The sequence below is a fragment of the Aptenodytes patagonicus genome, chromosome 9 (genome assembly GCF_965638725.1).
Source record: "Aptenodytes patagonicus chromosome 9, bAptPat1.pri.cur, whole genome shotgun sequence".
NCBI lineage: Eukaryota > Metazoa > Chordata > Aves > Sphenisciformes > Spheniscidae > Aptenodytes > Aptenodytes patagonicus.
In genome coordinates this window covers 1,051,986-1,069,159 of record NC_134957.1, presented here as the reverse complement: position 1 = coordinate 1,069,159, position 17,174 = coordinate 1,051,986, and the positions used below count along the sequence as shown (strand labels likewise).

General features: G+C 43.0%; 1 protein-coding gene across 1 annotated transcript in view; it reads right to left on the bottom strand.

Moving 5' to 3' along the window:
• Positions 1-1,991: 1,991 nt before the first annotated feature.
• Positions 1,992-17,174, bottom strand: part of HTR2C (5-hydroxytryptamine receptor 2C) — a 49,866-nt gene continuing 34,683 nt past the window's right edge. Inside the window, exon 3 of the mRNA XM_076346863.1 lies at positions 1,992-5,746. Coding sequence (XP_076202978.1) covers positions 4,914-5,746 — 833 coding nt within the window. The 3' untranslated portion in view covers positions 1,992-4,913. The remainder of the gene's footprint in view (positions 5,747-17,174) is intronic.

Sequence of the window (17,174 nt, the reverse complement as noted above, 5' to 3'; positions counted from 1 at the left end):
AATGAAAAAATAAAAGCATTTTTTGGTACATGCACCCCCTCCACTACATTATCACTAGAACAGCCCACATTTCACGGTGACACCTATAGCCGCATTTGATCTCCTCATCACAGGTTTCCTCCCCAGCTGTTCAGCTATTCCCACTTTTTCAAGGGAAGACTGAATCATGATGACATCGCCTGTTGCTCTCTGGGGGCTCTGGGATGTGTGTGTTCATGTGTGCAGATGTGTGTGTACATCTGTCCATCTCTGTTCTGCTACACTTGCCCAAGGCTTGGTGGTCTTTGTAGGCTTTTTCCCAGGAAAAACCTCTGATGCCTTTCCTGCCCCAGTCTGAAATGGAGACAAAGCCAAGTGCTTGGCATGTAGCTATCCTAATGATACTGTGATCCAGGGAGGAAATCCATCCAAGAGATATCTGCATCTTTATCACATGGCGGACACTGCTTTTGGAATGCCAGATCAGCATAATTTGCAAGAATATCAGACACCCTTCATTAGCGCGAAGCTAAACAATATTTCTGAAGAGCTGCTTGTGGTTTGCATTTTTTCTTTAAAATATGTTTTTCCTTTGGAATTTGGGCCTCCATATCCAGGACCCTCATGGCTCCAGCACATCAGATGACTGCAGTCAGCCTGCTGACTTGGAATGGAAAAGCACTGGCCGCACTCCATGCCAGTGATGAACCTCTTTGTAGGGCTGTCCAGCAGAAAGGCACTAATGGTTGACATGAGTGTCTCTATAGAGAAAAAGGCACTAACCACACTGTTCACACTGACTACTCACACATCACCTGACATTAGTATCTTTAAATTATCATTCAGATAAAAACTATTGCTGACTCACAAGTCATTAAAATAAGGAGAGCCATGCTGAGATGGGGTGCCTTGAGGCTCCTCAGCATTGGCTCTGAACCGTATCACCTCTCAAATGCCACAGCCTCTGGGTAGCTGCTCTTATCTTCAGTGAGCACAGGACTGAAGGACCAGACCCTTGTCCTCAAAGGACAGCCTTTGAGGCCCTCAGAGGTCACCAAAGCCACCACAGTGACTCCATGGATGCTACACCCCAGACTTGGCTGTGTGGGGCAACATGTCACAGATGTAGATGAGTCAGCTCAGGTCTGGAAGCCAGGTTGCTCAGCCACAAGGCTTTGTGCCTGAGAAAATGTGGCCAGCCTTGCTTCTGGCCTCTGGTGGGGAAGGCTGAAAGCCCCTACAGCTCAGGAAGGTGCTAGTTCAGGGGCTGACCCCCACGAGTAGACTTCCCGATGCAAGTCAAACGGGGTGGTCTGTTTGCTGGGTCAGAGCCTCTACGTGCACACTCAGTCTCGCAGGCAGCCTGCCTGCACATCTCCCATCTGGTTTGGGAAATAAAGTAACCAACATGTTTCAGCCTACAGCACCATTTCCAAGGAACTATTTTCACTTGTTCAGTCCAAACTCAAAACAAAACACAAACACACATACTATTCATAAGACAAAACTGTATCTGAGCCAAGGTTTGAGGACTCACACAAAACTTCCAGTGGGTACTCCCACCAGGCAGCACCAGAGCAGGGTTTATTGAGGCACCACCATGGTTAATGACTACAGCTCAGGAGAAGCAAAGCTGCTGCGGGGACAACCTGACTTTTGTTAAGCTGCAGAGAACTAAATCCATTCTTCAGATTGAGATAATTCAAAAAATGTCATTTGTAACAGTTATTCCTGGAGGGAGCAAGGAGAAGAGGGGGAATAGTTTATCACCGTCTTCATGTTTAACAAGTTTTGGGGTTGGAAGTGTTGGGATATCTACTGACACTAATTTCTGTGATTAAGCAACTGTGGGTCATACTTCAAGCGTGGGAGGAGAAATGAAAGTTATCCTCATCCCCATCCTCATTTTTTGTTGTTGTTTTGGTTTTTGGTCAGGACATATTTTTCACTCAGGAAAGATTTTAATTGGGGACAGATGAAAGAAAGAGAGGGCACGTTCATTTATTTATTTTCTGATGGACCATGAAAAAAAAATTGAGTGATTAAACCAACAAACTTTCTTTAATAAATTAATAGCAGCATCACAAAACCCTGATGTGAATGACCCAAAGGAAGTTGGGTAAGTGACAGTATTTAATCATTCACAAAAATGTTATCACCCGCTGGCCGGGAGAGAACGCAGGCGCTGTAAGGCAGTCCCCTTGTCTGTTTATCTAAACAAGTGACATACATCAGTACGGGTCCAGCTGAGTCGCAATGCTCGACGTATTTACAGTTCTGGTGCTGAATTTTTAAAAAACATTTATAAAAATTCTGTAAATTCTCTGTTCAATTCCCATTATTTACATCCAAATATAGTAGGTTCCCTTTTTGCCCATACAACAGAACTGGCAAGGGTAAGACATGAAGGCTCCTATGCAAAGACAATGCCTGTGTGTGGACTTACACTGAGTTTGAGGATGCTGTGAAAAATGAGCTATTCACACATGACCTATTCACACATGTGCTAGAAGCTAGTGTAATTCAACTTATTGCTAAATGCTTTCAAAGTCTGTGGTTGGCTTTTAAATATATATATGTATATATATGTACACACACATATATACATACACACACATATACATGTTTGGAAAAGATGTGCTATGAATTCACCCAAGGGAAAATAAGAACTTAAAAAGCAATGTGATCTTTCTGATTTTTCTGTACTGTTTGAGATAGTCAAATCTAACTCAGAGCAAAGGGCAGTCACTGAAGGCACAAGTTTGTGTCTCTGGCCAGTCCTTTTCCTACTGGTTACCAGACTTTTTGGAGAGGCAAGTGGATTCCTGAGCATTCAAGTCCGTGGTTGTATCAGCAGGCTGGCACATGGTGCATCTCTGCTGCCTTCTGCAAGCAGTAAGCTACACTCTGCACTGGGATACCTCGCCTGCCTGCATGGAAGTACTATGGATTTTTCCTAGGAAGGGATGAGGGAGAAGAGAGGACCATCAACTTCAACACATCAAGCTGGGAGCAACCCAGCAGCAGATGCAACCCATATGTTGTGGTTGGGTAGTGGCCTCAGCAAGGTTGTTGCTGTACACAGCAATGCAACAGCACAACATTATGCTAAAGCACTAGCAGAATTTTCCATTTCTTCTACAAGTTAATTTTGGTGGGATGAACACAGCAAGCTTAGAGTACAAGCAGTTCATGTTAGTAAAATGCAATTTATCCATGCCTAGTGTAAGCTTTCCTGTTCTAAGGATTTTCATAGCCAGAGGCTGTCAGTGATGCTAAATGCATCCATGTTAGATGGGCACTGCAGCATTTGTGTATTAGTTAATGAAGATGTAAATACCTTATGGGTGATATCTGGCATTAGACAATACTATACACAAGGAAAATTGCTTGAGAGGCATCACCCCAGAGGCACAGTGCCAGAAAGACACAATGCCTTGGAGGGTTTGTCTACACAGGAACACAGAGGAAAATTAATTCAAATTATACATGGTGTGAATTAAAAGCAGATTACTTAAACTGCATTAAATCCCAATGTGGATGCTTTCATTAAGATGTAAGTGGCGTTAATATGATATACTATAATTTACTTTGGGAGTGAAATGGAATAAATCAAATTTAAAAGTTAATCCAGATTAATCTTCCATGTAGACTAGCTCCAGGTCTGCTTCCTTCCTGTCCCTGGTCATCATTTGCTTTTGAACCACATCACCAGCAAACCATTCCAGTCACATACTCTGTCCAGCTCTGCCCACCCCCTCCTGAGACAGGAGAAATGAGCAGGGACCCTCGTTTATGCCTCTCTCCTAAGCATCCCCCAGGGAGGTGTAACCTGCACCTCACAGCCTGACCCCGACAAGCAACACACGCACAGCAGCTTCCGCTTTACACCCAAAGCAGTGTTTTATCACCAGCACTGCAAGTCCCAGGATGTTGAAAAATAAAAGGAAACAAGCCAAGGAATAAATAGATGTGAGGACCGAGAAGACAAGAGCTCTTAAAAAGCCAGAGCGCTCTTCTCCAGGTCAATCAAAGACCCTGATCATTCAAGCAATCTGTGAAGGCAGTGCCATCCACACTGAGCACAGCTTGCTCCATCCCAGAGCTGATGATTATCTATAAGACCAAAGGAGGGCTTTTTATAAATCTGAGGCACTCCATTTATAAAATGTTTGAAGCAGATAACTGGGGTTCGCTCTGTTTCTCATGCTTCTTCTCCAAGTGTGCAAGTGATCCCAGCCAGGATCGCAATACCACACCAGAACTGCATTCCCCACCTTCCTTAGGGGAGCCAGAGCCTCCTGGGGAACGGAAAGAAAACAGCAGGATTGGAGAGGGAGTCAGAATTTAACTGAGGTCCTTTGAAGTGCAAGATTGCCCCAGTATGGCAGCAAGCCACTACCCGTAACAGGACATATCTGGCCAGGTGCCTGCACAGCCACTACGCTTTCATGATGTCTCTCTGCCAGGTTTCTGTACAGTCTTTACACGGCACAAATAGGGGTGAGGATTTAAAGTATATATTTACTGTCAACTTGAAAAAGAAAGTTATACTGACCAAGTCTAATAGCATGTATTTGATATATAACTATTAACGTGCCATTCTGGACTCCAGCAAATGCCACCTGAGATAAATATTCAGCATTTTTGTTCATGCACTGGAAGAAGAATTCAAACATTTTGTCCATGACATATGCAAAGTAACTAATAGTTCTGATCTAGTATTAACAGTAAATATAGAACCTTAAACTTCACTGCAGTATATTAATATATATGATTTTAAGTACTGGACTGGAAAGACAACTCTTTTCTTTTAAAAAAAAAACCTTTGTTCAGAATGCAATATTTACATTGTCCTTTGAACAACACTTACATTTTTACACAATATATTTTGGCTACAGGTACACCGTAGCAAAAGGCTGTGTGAACCACCTTTACACACAGCTCACTCTTTCGCTTACAACATTACAGCTGTTTATGGAGAGCTCTGAAGTCCCTGGTTGCAGTTCAAGGCCCTCCTCAACTTCATCTAGTTCCATGCTATTGAGTTCATTGCCATTTCGATAACTAGTTAAAGTCAGATCTTTCCCATATAAAGCTGTTGAAGCAACATTCAGACACTGATTCTGCCGCAGCGCTGATTTTTTACTGGTCTTGTATTGGCAACGGATGTAATTGGAAAAAGCCCTGCGGTATGTTTTATTGAAGAGTGTGTATACAAGGGGATTAATCCCAGAGCAAACATACCCCACCCAAACAAACACATCAAGGAGTTCACTCAAGAGGTCTTTATCACAGGCTTCCTTGCAAAGAACAGACATGACATTAGTGATGAAAAATGGGCACCACATGATGAGGAACAAAAAGAAGACAATGCCCAGGACCTTGGAGGCTCTTCGCTCATTGTTGATGGACTGCATAGTTCCTTTCCGAAAAAGAACTGCCTCTTTATTTACAGGAGAGTTCAAGTGAGATGCCCCCTCATGATTGTGAAGCATTGAAATGTTCTCTGTATTGTTTTCCTTCTTGAGGCAGTTTACGCTGCTCCTCCTCTGCTTGGGCACCTCTCCACACATGAACACCGTTGCCTGTCTCTGCAGCACCTGGACGGTCAGGCAATACGTGATCACCATGATGATGAGAGGGATGAAGAACGCCATGAAGGATCCAATGAGGACGAAGTTCTCGTCATTGAGGACACAGGTCCCATTTACGAACACCCTGGAGTCATCCTGCAAACCAATGACCGGAATGGGCACAGATATCCCTAGAAGAATGAGACCAAAAAAGAGTTGGTTACCTGGACGGACGGGGCTCCAAAGAGGCAACAGAGATGATGCAGGTCCTGTATGCATTCAGCCCGCTGCCTAAAGTTGTTTGAAAGAAAAGTTAATACTCCCAGATGGAAGGGAAAACCTCGTGTAACAACACTCCTGGGAGCGCAGCTCCAGGGCATGAACACCCTCCACCACAAACAACTGCAGCTCTGCTGTGCTCCACAGCTGACACAGCGAATGCAGCGTAACTCCCTTATCAATTTCTTTTTCTAGCTTTAATTGTGATTTGTGGGTGTAGAAAAGGCAGTCATTACCCTGCTCTGTTCCAGCTGGCCACTCCATGCCTGCCAGTTTGGGAGCGGTTGAAATCATTGATATAGGGTAGAGAGTAGCAAACTTTAAAGAAGAAGATTATCAAAATCTGCAAAAGAATTACAGCTATGAAGGTTTAGAAGCAAGTTTCTTAAAGACGTTAAAATAATCCTGACTGATAGAAAAATGGCCACTTTTGCCATGGCATCACAGACACACGGAAGAAAAGCCCCTGGCTTTCTGGGTCCTTATTGACTATCTCAGTGCAAGTAGACAGTGGTTTCTGCAAGCTCTGCCTGCCCAGGCATTTCATCCACAGGCAGTGTGAAACTGAGAAGTACCACAGAGACAGTCTTGCTTGAATTCTTAGAGAAGGCAATTACACAGTCAAATGAAAAGGCTGCAGCATGCATCTGCCTGATTCCTATCCCTCTTATCTTGAATACAGGGCTAAAAACTGGAACAACAGGCAACATGAGAGTAGAAAAGGTGTAACTAAAATGGCAATCCGATTGACATGATGGTCTGAAATCAGAACCCCAGCTACAAACCCTCTGGCTGAAAGGAAGGAAACTTTAAATGATTCAATTATAATAATAACTAGAGCACAGTTTCCAGCTACTCCTAAGCGCTAAACAGACTAATAAGCCTCAGAAATCACTGCACTTGCCAAGGCAGTTTCTCTTGTATCCTGGTGGCACAGCACTTTTTACAGTCATGGACTTAATGGCAGACAGGTGAGATATTAAGAACATTTTGGATCCCTTTTCCTCTTCAGCATCACCCAGCACAGCTTGTTTGTCCAGGATTTCAGGACATCGGGCCTTTCTGAAGCAGAAGCCGGAATCCTGCATGGAGGGTCTCTGCAGACGGCTATGTGTCCATGCTGTTTGGCACATGGGCAGAGCAGGCAGCATGTCAAGCCCGGAGCACGACTGTCCGGGACTGCACGTAATAGGACGCACCCATGGCTAGCTGCTGGCTTGTCCCTCTCAGAATGAAGGAATGAAAGAATGAAAGCATTTTGAATAGCTCTAGTTCAGATGCATTTACTTAATGTCCTCCAACACTGTTTTCCTCTAAGGAATATATCTCTATACCTGCTCCATTCTACCTTGTGAAAGTCATCAGCAATTTACTGTGGGGACAGAAAGAAGAGGGAATACAGGACTCACGCCAGACTACTGGATCTCACTCAAATATTTTTCATGCGTACTGAGATCCAAGCCTTGTCCCTTGATCTGTGGCGCTCAGTCCCACAGCAGGACAGACTTCCAAAGAAATATGTCTAGACACAGCCAAAACCAACAAAAGCAACAACATATTTTGGAATACTACAACCTATGTGTATGTGTGAACATGGAAAAGACATGGTGGGCCAGATCTAGTTAGACCATCACGGGTTCATCTAGCCCTGTCTCTTGTCTTTGGCAGGTACCGGAAGTTTAGGGCCAGGGTACAAAATGGGGCACCTGTCAGCATTATAGATTAGAAAATTCCACAGCAAGAAGTTGCATCCACACCTTGTTTTTAAAATAACCTTTGAGAGACCTATCTTCCGTGAATTCTTGATCGCATTTATAACTCCACAATACTCAGCGGCATTCAGTTCCACAACCTATCTGTTTGTCATGTGAACAAAGTATTTCTTGCTCATTTTAAATTTGCTACCTGATAATTTCCTCTGACTCCCCTCAGTTCCTCTACTGTGAGAAACAGTGAATAATCACTCTCTGGTCACCTTTTCTGCCTTCTCAGTGATTTTATAGACCTTTATCATCCCTACTGTCTGATATCTCTTTTGGAACTGAAGAATGCTGTTCTATTTACACTCTCCTCATGCCAAACTCATTTTATGCCTTTGATTCTCTTTCTCCATTTCTTTTCAAATTCTTCTCTGTCCTTTTAAAGAAAGGAAAAAACCTGCACATCCCAGCAGTTAGAGAGTAGCAGAATGTCCTTTGTTTTCCCCTTTCTGCCCTCTGGCTGCCTGGCTGTCCGTGAGCACTCACTCTGCAGACATGTCTGTTGGGTTGGCCATGCCCTTCCTTAGCTCCTTCACCTGAGAAATAACCAATGCTGAGGCCATTGTCGTGTCTGGATTGCTTTTTTTTGGGTTGCTGTGAACAGCACAGGTCCTAGAACTAATCCTGTGGGACTCTGAATTTCTAAACAGAAAGAGTAACACGCTGAAGAGATTAGCCAGGGCACTTTTCCCATTCCAGCTAACTGTTTTCTAGGATTCTGAAAAATACATCTGCAATTTGTCATTACGTAAAATTAACATTTGCCAGTAATCTAGTGAAGGAATTTCTTCTGAAAAGTAATGACTATAAATGCCTGCTTTGATTATAGCATGTGTTTCCTTAGCCCAAGTGATAGTTCCAGGATTCAGTCTTCTTTCCTTCTACATGCTAACGTTTATCAGCTTACCCTTGGCAAGGTAGTTCCCTCCTTTCTGTAACCCCTGTTACCTTGCCTGTGCCAAATCCCTGTGACTGCAATAACCTTCATCCCTTCAAGCCACTGACTCTTTATCATTAAAGACATCTTTCTAACGCCTTGGCTCCATCAAGCCACAGACATTTGGGAAGTGGTGGGAGGTGGACAGAGCAGTCTTTACACAAAGAAGAAATCTGAATTAGATCAATGGCATTACACTGGGATTATATTTGCATGGATAATTTTATGCTTTAGAGACCTCTATTACACATACGCTTTGAAATAAAACTCCAAAATGAATAAAGGTTAATTCATGAAGTAGTTATCATTTAATTTAATGTTACTGCTTTAGCCAAGGGAAATGAGATGAGGTTTCGGGATATCTTCATGGTCACACATGTAAAGTACATTTGGGAAGAATAACCTAGTTCTGGGATGTGATGAATATATAAATCAAAAGCACTGATAGCAGCCTAAAACTCTGCATGAGCATGAGATACCTCAGCACTGATGACAGGGAATGAGGAGGTAGCTGCTGTAATGGAAAAGTGTCCCTCACCTCTCTCATAGCAAAGTGGGATTTCAAACTGAGAAAGCACAGAAAAGAGAGAGCACCAGGTCTCTGTTTGCTCTTTCCTCCAATCCAGGAAAATCCCATCGTTAACAGCAGTAGGAAGAAAGATGCCCTCGGAGGAGCTGCCAGCACACATTCATTCAGCTGCCAGCTATCCTACAGCACTGCTGAATGAGCAGCATTACCCTCATCTCAAATGCTTTTTTCTGCCTCACACTTCTCCTTTGTAACTCATTCTTTAATATGAGGTTTATCACTGATCCACCCCACAATCCAGTCCTAAAGGTAACTAAATCTGTTACACAACTTTGGCAACAGGGACTAACTCTACACCACCCTCGTAGTGAGAAGTGAAGTGGAAGGTCTCAGACACCCCAGAGGGGCTTCCTTCATGGGGGATTACTGCAAAATTGCTACTGCCAGAATCCCAGATGCACAAATACCTGCTTGCAGACACAGCTCACACCCTGGCCCTGATTTCAATAGGGTTACCCTGATCAGTATGTGCTGTGCGTACCACTAAGCATTCCCATGGCGCCTGAACGCGGGTAAACATGAATGCCTGCCTTACTTGAGTTCAGCTGTTTGAACAAGCACAGAGAAGGCATTCCACTCCACTTGACTCAAGCAACCCACAGTACTGACACTGCAGTTGTAACTGTTCATAATTTAAGAACTAAGGTCAGCTGGTCAGAGAAAGACAAACTTACTACACCAGTGCAAGGACGGTGAGTGCCAAATCAGGCAAGAGGCTCCGAAGCCTACTGCTGTCCAGCCTTACTGCTGTACAGCTCTCCGAGCCCCAGTGCCGAGCGTTTTGTGAGCTTTTGTCTTGTGCCTGAGCTGACACACTCTTCATCAACAAACATCAGGCTGATTTAGTGAGCTGAGGTCTCCAGCCTCGGAGGCGTTTTCCAGTTGTGTCAAATAACCCTAACTAAGGCAGCAGCGAGTTCCCAAAGAGAAGCGGCATTGTTCCAAAAACTTGCAAGCTAAAAGCTTTGCGAACTTATTGCATATCACACTTTGCTCTTCAGAGCAAACTTGGTCCTCTTGCTTGGTGTTTGAGCAGTGCTTAGGGCAACTGATTTTGCCCCAGTAAGAAGAGACAACCAGCCACCACCAGCCAGCAAGCCATGAACCAGGTCCCTGCTAGACTCAACACTGGGAGCTCTGTGCACCCTTCTGCCAGGCAGCAGCTTGAGCAGGACATCTTTTTTCACCACAGCAGTTCACAAGGGACAAGGTGAATGTGATTTTTTCTCTTCTCCCCTCCTTTAGCCTCTATCTGACAGAGCAGTGGGAAGCAAGACAGAGAGAGAGCTTCTGGATTACAAATCCAATTACAGTTGTTGTCCTAAGTGCTTCTTGTCAGCTTTAAAGATGTTCTTAAGCCAGCAGAACGGTTCACCAAATGGGGCTGAGATGATCCTGTGGACACAGGGTAACAGATGCCCTTCACAGATTCTCAATTAATAAAACAAAACCCAAATGACTACAAATACGGCTTTGTAAAACATTTACTAGCTTGCTCCAGAGAAAAAGCCAGCTAAAAAGTCCAAATTGACATTCACAGAATTTAGACTTAAATGAAGAACAATAATGTGTTTGTGTTTAATATCTTGTTTTCTTCTGTGAAAGCCCATGAGACTGATAGAGATTACTGGAAAGATGGTTATTTCCACTAAGAAAGGAAGTAATTTCCATTCTTTCTCACAACATTCTTATACAAGAAGATATTTCATTTCCTCCAGGGACAACCACCTCACTAAAGAAAACAGAGGGTTTACTGCATATGGGTTTACTCTGTCTTTTCATGTGTGGGATTCACAGGGCCGAACATAAGAGGGGTCACATTTTGCTGCAGGTACATGGGCTTGGGAATGCCAGGCATCACCTCTCTTGGTGTCAGCACTGGATTCAAACTGTGGTCCATGGCAAGGGCTGTGCTGATGCAGGTGGGCTTTGGACATTGCTACCATCCTCCTGGTATTTACACACAATGTAAAAAAAAAAAAAACAAAAACAACAAACCAGAGAGAAAGAGCTGTGTGCCAAAAAAGGCTATGGCTGCCACAAAAGCAGTCTACGCTGCAAAACCAAGAACACTGCTGTCCATGCTAAACACTGCGTGTTTAAATCCATATCTTTAACCTCATATTTATTATTATACAAAATAAACGTGGGTTACAACTTTAAGAGACATTCACCTGAATGTTAGCAGCTGCTGTAACTATGCATTATCGTTAAAGTCTGCTAGAGGAAATAGGAACTGACTCCCCTAACCCTCTCAGAAAAGGGAAAAGAAAACTAAAACAAATCTGTTTGGTTTCTTAACAGAAGTGTCTCACAAAGTGCCTGCACATTTCTCTAATAATAACTAACGGACAGCAATAAATAAACCCCAACAGACAGTAGCCTCCTGACTTGCACTGTGAAAGAAAAGGCACCAGTTTCAGGAAGCAAAGATCTTCAGAGGCAAATTGAATAATGTGGGCTTTTGAAGTGTTCAAAACCACAAAAATTCCATATATTGCCCATATGTCAGCAGACTAATTGCAGTGCATTTCATGTGCTAATACAGCAACAATGCACCTTCAGGGCTGGATTAGGTCTAGTTTTAATCTAACTATTCTAATAAAGCAACAGTGCCAGCCTTGTATTGGTTTAAAGTCAAAGATAAAAGGGGGCTGAACTTTGAAGGATCTCCCTGCCTGCAATGAGCACAACTGCAAACAGGGGAATGTAATTACTGACTGTGCCTGAACAAGCTGCTGACCTTTACTTAAACCTTGTGAGAGCACTGAACAACCTGAGCCCAGATTGAAAACCAGCAAATGCCAGTAAAAGACAGAAGAAATAAATTATTTTCCCACCTGCCCTTCTATTTTGTTAAATTACTTCTCTTGGTTTGTTCAGCCATGTGTTTCCAACGATGCATTTGAACTAAGGGGGATGGGGCTCCTGCTCCTGCTCACAGCATACCTGCTACCAGGGCTGGGCTTCCCCAAGAAATCAGTGATGCCTGAACTGATGCTCAGTAGCAGTAACCTCAAACAGGAGACACAGGCATCTCCCTTGCCCCTGGGAATGGATGTGGTGGGATGGTCAGTCCATCTTCTGTGCAAAACACTTCACAGACTATCACCATCTGCTGCTGTCCCAGGCAAAATATTTCACTGATGTCTGATGACAAAATCAAACCGATCCGGGCACCAGTGCCTGAAATCCCTAGGTAGTTCCCTTGCTAAGAACTCAGCTTGTTATCAACTGCTATGATCTTCCTCACCCTGATAACTCTTGCTGATGTGCTAGGGAGATCAATGCCCCTCTTGGGAGTCACTGAACAAACACTCAGGCAAAAGCATGCCTTTAGAGAAAATAACCTAGTAGGCAATTCAAATGAATGGGAAACTGAGGCAGACAAAGCCTTAGTGTCATGCTCTAGGCCATAAAGCGAGGGTTTCTGTCTCACCCACGACCAGAAGATAGGCCTGAAAAAGTTTTATGAGCACAAACCTGCTCTGCTGCTCCACCAGAAGCAAGGACTAGCCTGGCTTGCAATGCTAACGCCACCTCTGCGCTCACTTGAGGCTGACAAAAGCTATCAGGATCGCCACCACTGCAGCACCTCTGCCTACAGAAATCATCAACTATGACCCTCATGCTCATGAGGGAAGAATTTCAGTCAAATATACACTGTCAGACATTTAATGTCAACCATAAAAAGGCAAAAATACATTAATACAATTTTCTTCCAAATCTGGAGAGAAGCTAATGCTACCCTCTCTTAGGCTTTACTAACATGCAACCATTTTTCTCAGCAATAGTATTACTGTCCTTCTCCCAAAGCAGTGCTTGTCGTCAGGAATTTGTACACTTTTCCAGGAGGTGAAAGCTGCCTGTCTAACCTTTGCTTTGCCAGTGATAGTTGTCTTAACACTGCTTCCTTGTCTCCAAGTGATGAGCCACAAACAGAACCAGCCTGCTTGGTGGGAAAGGTTTGAGCAAAATCCTGGTAACACATTTTGACCTTCTATTTGTTGTCTTCTCCATTAGCAGTGTTTTTGCCTTTTTTTTCCATGAAACGTGTCCAAAGGTTTGTTTGCTAACCAGGGCCTGAAGCCTGCAAAGAAATTCATGGATGTGTGCTCCTATCCCAAAGCACAGTCTCTCAGGAGCAACCACTGCCCAGCATGGAACAGAGAGTGCTTAGGAGCAAGTGTGTCTCATCAGCAAGCACGCCATGGGAACAAACAAATGCCTTGCTGAGAAAGTCACTGATCCCAGAGACACACCTATGGGCAGAAATGCAAACCAAAACCCTAAACATGCTCTAAACCCATGACCCGAGGGAGACTGTGTGAATTACTTCAGTTCCCCTTTACCTCCATGCACAACCTGCTCTTAGCCTGTAAGGAGACTACAATTTCTTTTAATATCCGTGGTGCCACTTCAAGCACGTTCCTCAAACTGAGTATCATTTCCCACCGGGATTATCCCCGGTGAGATAGGGGAAGGCTTAACTGATACCTGGAGGCTCTTTAAGAACATCATTAGGACAGCTTGCATGCATGGGGCTACTCAGCCTGTGTGAGAGAGGAACACTCAGGACAGAAGCAAAAAGCTGTTGGACATAAGATCACTTAATCTGAGATGAGCATTTACTGATCCTTGCAGTACATGTCTTTCGTACTTCTATAAATAGATCTCCTCAATAAAACAATGAAATAGTATGAAAGTTAAATGGGGATGTAAAATTCCTTTTCAAAGTTGAATGGTTTATTATATATACAAACCCCAGATATCTACCTGGAATCGAAATTATAATATCATTAGTGAGTCAGAGAGAGAATGAAAAGAAAAAAGTCCAATTTTAACACAAGACATATCATTGTATTACCATAATTCAACAGCACTTTTCCTTTTTTTGTTACTTATTCTGTTTTCAAACAAACAAACAAATGAAAGACATGGGGTCTGCTTATGGCACTGATACAAAGAGCAGAATTTAAAGGATGGCCTTATCTCAGTCACTTATCAAGTAAATTGACTTTTACTAAGTCAATTAGTAAGGATTGACTAAGGATGTAAAATTGGGAAATTGGTAGCATGTGTAATTTTGGTGCTCTCTAGTAAATGACCAAACCTTGAACTTTCTGGGAAGCAGAAGAAAACCCCTTTTGTGCTAGCAGGCACAGCCACGAGGAGCTTCAGAATTAAAATGTTTTACTTATTTTCATATTAGAAGCAATGTGTGTGCACCCTTCCAAATCACTGAAGTTCTTTCATTCACATTTCCAAAGTGATATTTCTTTTATATTAATATTACCCAGTTAACACTTTCTCCCATATTATACAGTGTGCATTTAGAGTTTGACTAACTCCTCATCACTCCTGCTGAGAGCTGCATGGGGATCTCTTCTCTTGGCCAGGGTGGTCCAAGGCCACCTTCCTCAGAGCAGGATACAGGGAGTCTGGTGAGATGGTTAAGTCCATGTGTTACTAGTGAAAACCTTTGCACCTGCAACTGTGCAAAGTCTGAAGTCTTGAAACAATATCAACATTCTGCCAGCAAGCTCACATCTATAATTTATTTTCAGTTTCAATCGTGTGGATATTTCTGTTGCCTACATTTCTATTTCCAGCCTCAGCACAGTGCTATCTATCACAAAACTCATTTTTACAAGCCCAGCACTTCACAGCACCCACTTTTTCTCTAAATGAACACAAAAGGTCTTGCTCAGGTTACATTTGGTAAAACACAGGACAACTGGCTGTGATGTACTTTAATCTTGAACAAAGAGGGCTTTGGAAAAGACCCATTCAAAAAGCAATTTTCAACAGACAGGAGGACTCTGTTATGTTCCCCTGCTTAAAAACCTAATCATAGGCTTAGGCTTGTGCAACCTGCCAAATTCATAGCTCAATGAGCAAAGAACCTCTATTATATATTTTGCTGTCACCATTAACATTTCAGGAAAATGGAATGCAAAAGCTACTAAATTAAGATAAATTACATGCTTTTTACTTCCTATTTTAAATTCTGATTCAGGAACTGAATTCAGAATTCTTTACATGGGATGCATTTAAAAGTTTCTTCAGTCCAACTGAAGCAGGATTTAGGAAATGCAAACTGACCAGCCTGCACTTAAATGCTGCTTTGAATTTGATACTCAATCACGTACGGAAATGCACAAATTCTTTTGTAATACTTAATACTGAAGGGAGGGTGAATTTACTCAACCTATTTCATCCTCTTGAAAATCACATGGGATTTCATCGGGCCTTTTCAAGTGAGAAGTAGGTAAGAGCCAGAAGACAGCAACAATACACTTTGGGTGAGTTCTTCTCTTTCATTCCATGTTCAGTTTATTCCTGTGTCTGTCACATTTCTAAATTCATTTATGAAGTAAAAATAGTTATGCTAAAATAAGCTAGATACATACCAACAATACTTTTCTTTCTCCATTTAATGCAACCTTCTGGAGAAAGACCAAGTAAATGGGTAAGCCCTATCGCATGCACTGGGGAGGGTGGAAATCCAACATTTCAGTGCCCTGAACAGACTCTCTGGGGAGTATCAATTCTGCCTGTATCTTCAGAAAAAGGAATGCAAGCAAAGACTCCCTGGGCCAGCTGTATCTGCATCAAAGAGAACGAACAAAACATGAACAAAGCCCAGACGTGCTGTACACCCTCTCAGCTATAATCCCAGCAAAGGAGGGCACGCAGGTACAGCTGTAACACATCTCCCTTCCCAGCCTTGGGAGGGAAGCGCTGCCTAGGGAAGTCCACCAAAGCATTGTGCACAGCAGACATCCTGCTGAGCAACTGCTCACAGCTTCTTCCTAAAGACTTTTGGATGCTGGGGAATAAATGCGGCACCCGTTGCCTTACTGAGGGCTGATGAGCCATGTGCCTGCAAAAGGAAAGTGCCATTCCATCTCCTTTTCAAGCTATTTCTTTTAGTGTTCATTATTTCATTTGTTTCACATCCTATTATAAATGCAGACTTGTTAAATGTCACCTGAGAAAGCTGGGCAGGGGTGAGGTATTTGCATTCTACAGCAGCACAAAGTCACCTTGCTTATCCTGGCTGAGTTACTTTTGTCCTTGAGGGACAGTAGAGCCCATAATGTTCCTATTTTCCATCGTCCCGAGCCCATTCCCCACCCAGTAACTCCAGGAAGAGGTAGGTCTATGGCTGTCTTTACATCTATTTGGTCATGCTCCAGATTTACTTACTAGTCTGCTTACTCAGTGAACCATGCATGAAGTACTTGTTGCCTTACTTTATTCCTTGGACCCATAGTCCAAACCAAAACTTAGCGCTCAAGGCACTTGTGCAGGCAGCCACATTCAGCACTAGCCAAAATTTCTGAGGGTATGTCTGCAACATGTAAGGCAACACAGGCAAAAATCTGCAAGTTAGCTCCAGAAACGGAAGGAGAACAGCCTTATTGCCCAGGTTTTGCAATGTGCTACTTAATGCTGCTGACAGATTTGTGTGGCTCTGCTACAAGGGGATACCGGGTGCTCCCTCCACGTTATAGTGCAATACGGGGCACAGACTCTGCGCTGACTCTGAACTGCCCGTGCAAATCGAGCCCAAGCATCCTGCACGTGAAGTTGTTCACACGTGACTGCTTATATACTGAATTCAGCAGCTTGCTTTCCTATGCCAAACAGGCAGCACAGAGAGTTTAAAATAATAATTAAAAAAAAATCTTAAATTAATTGATTAAACCCAATCCAATTTCACTGTGGCTTGTATTACCTAGACGAACTGTAGCAGGCCTGTGACACATGAAAATTCGTTTCTAACAGATATTCTTGTCATATTCATGAGGAGAGAAGGTATATTTCCCTTATTTTTTTGCTTTTTTCCATAGCCTTTTTCCATGGCAAGCTTCTTCAAAAGTGCAGCACCCAGACATCCAGTATCACATTCCATTTCTAAAGCAGGCAAAGCCCAAGAGAAGTTAAAGTACCTGTAATATGCTTTTCCTTGCAGTACAGCACTGAAAGTGACAACCGCTTTATGAAAGAAAAGCTAAATGTTAAATCTTTGTAAGATTGCATTTTAT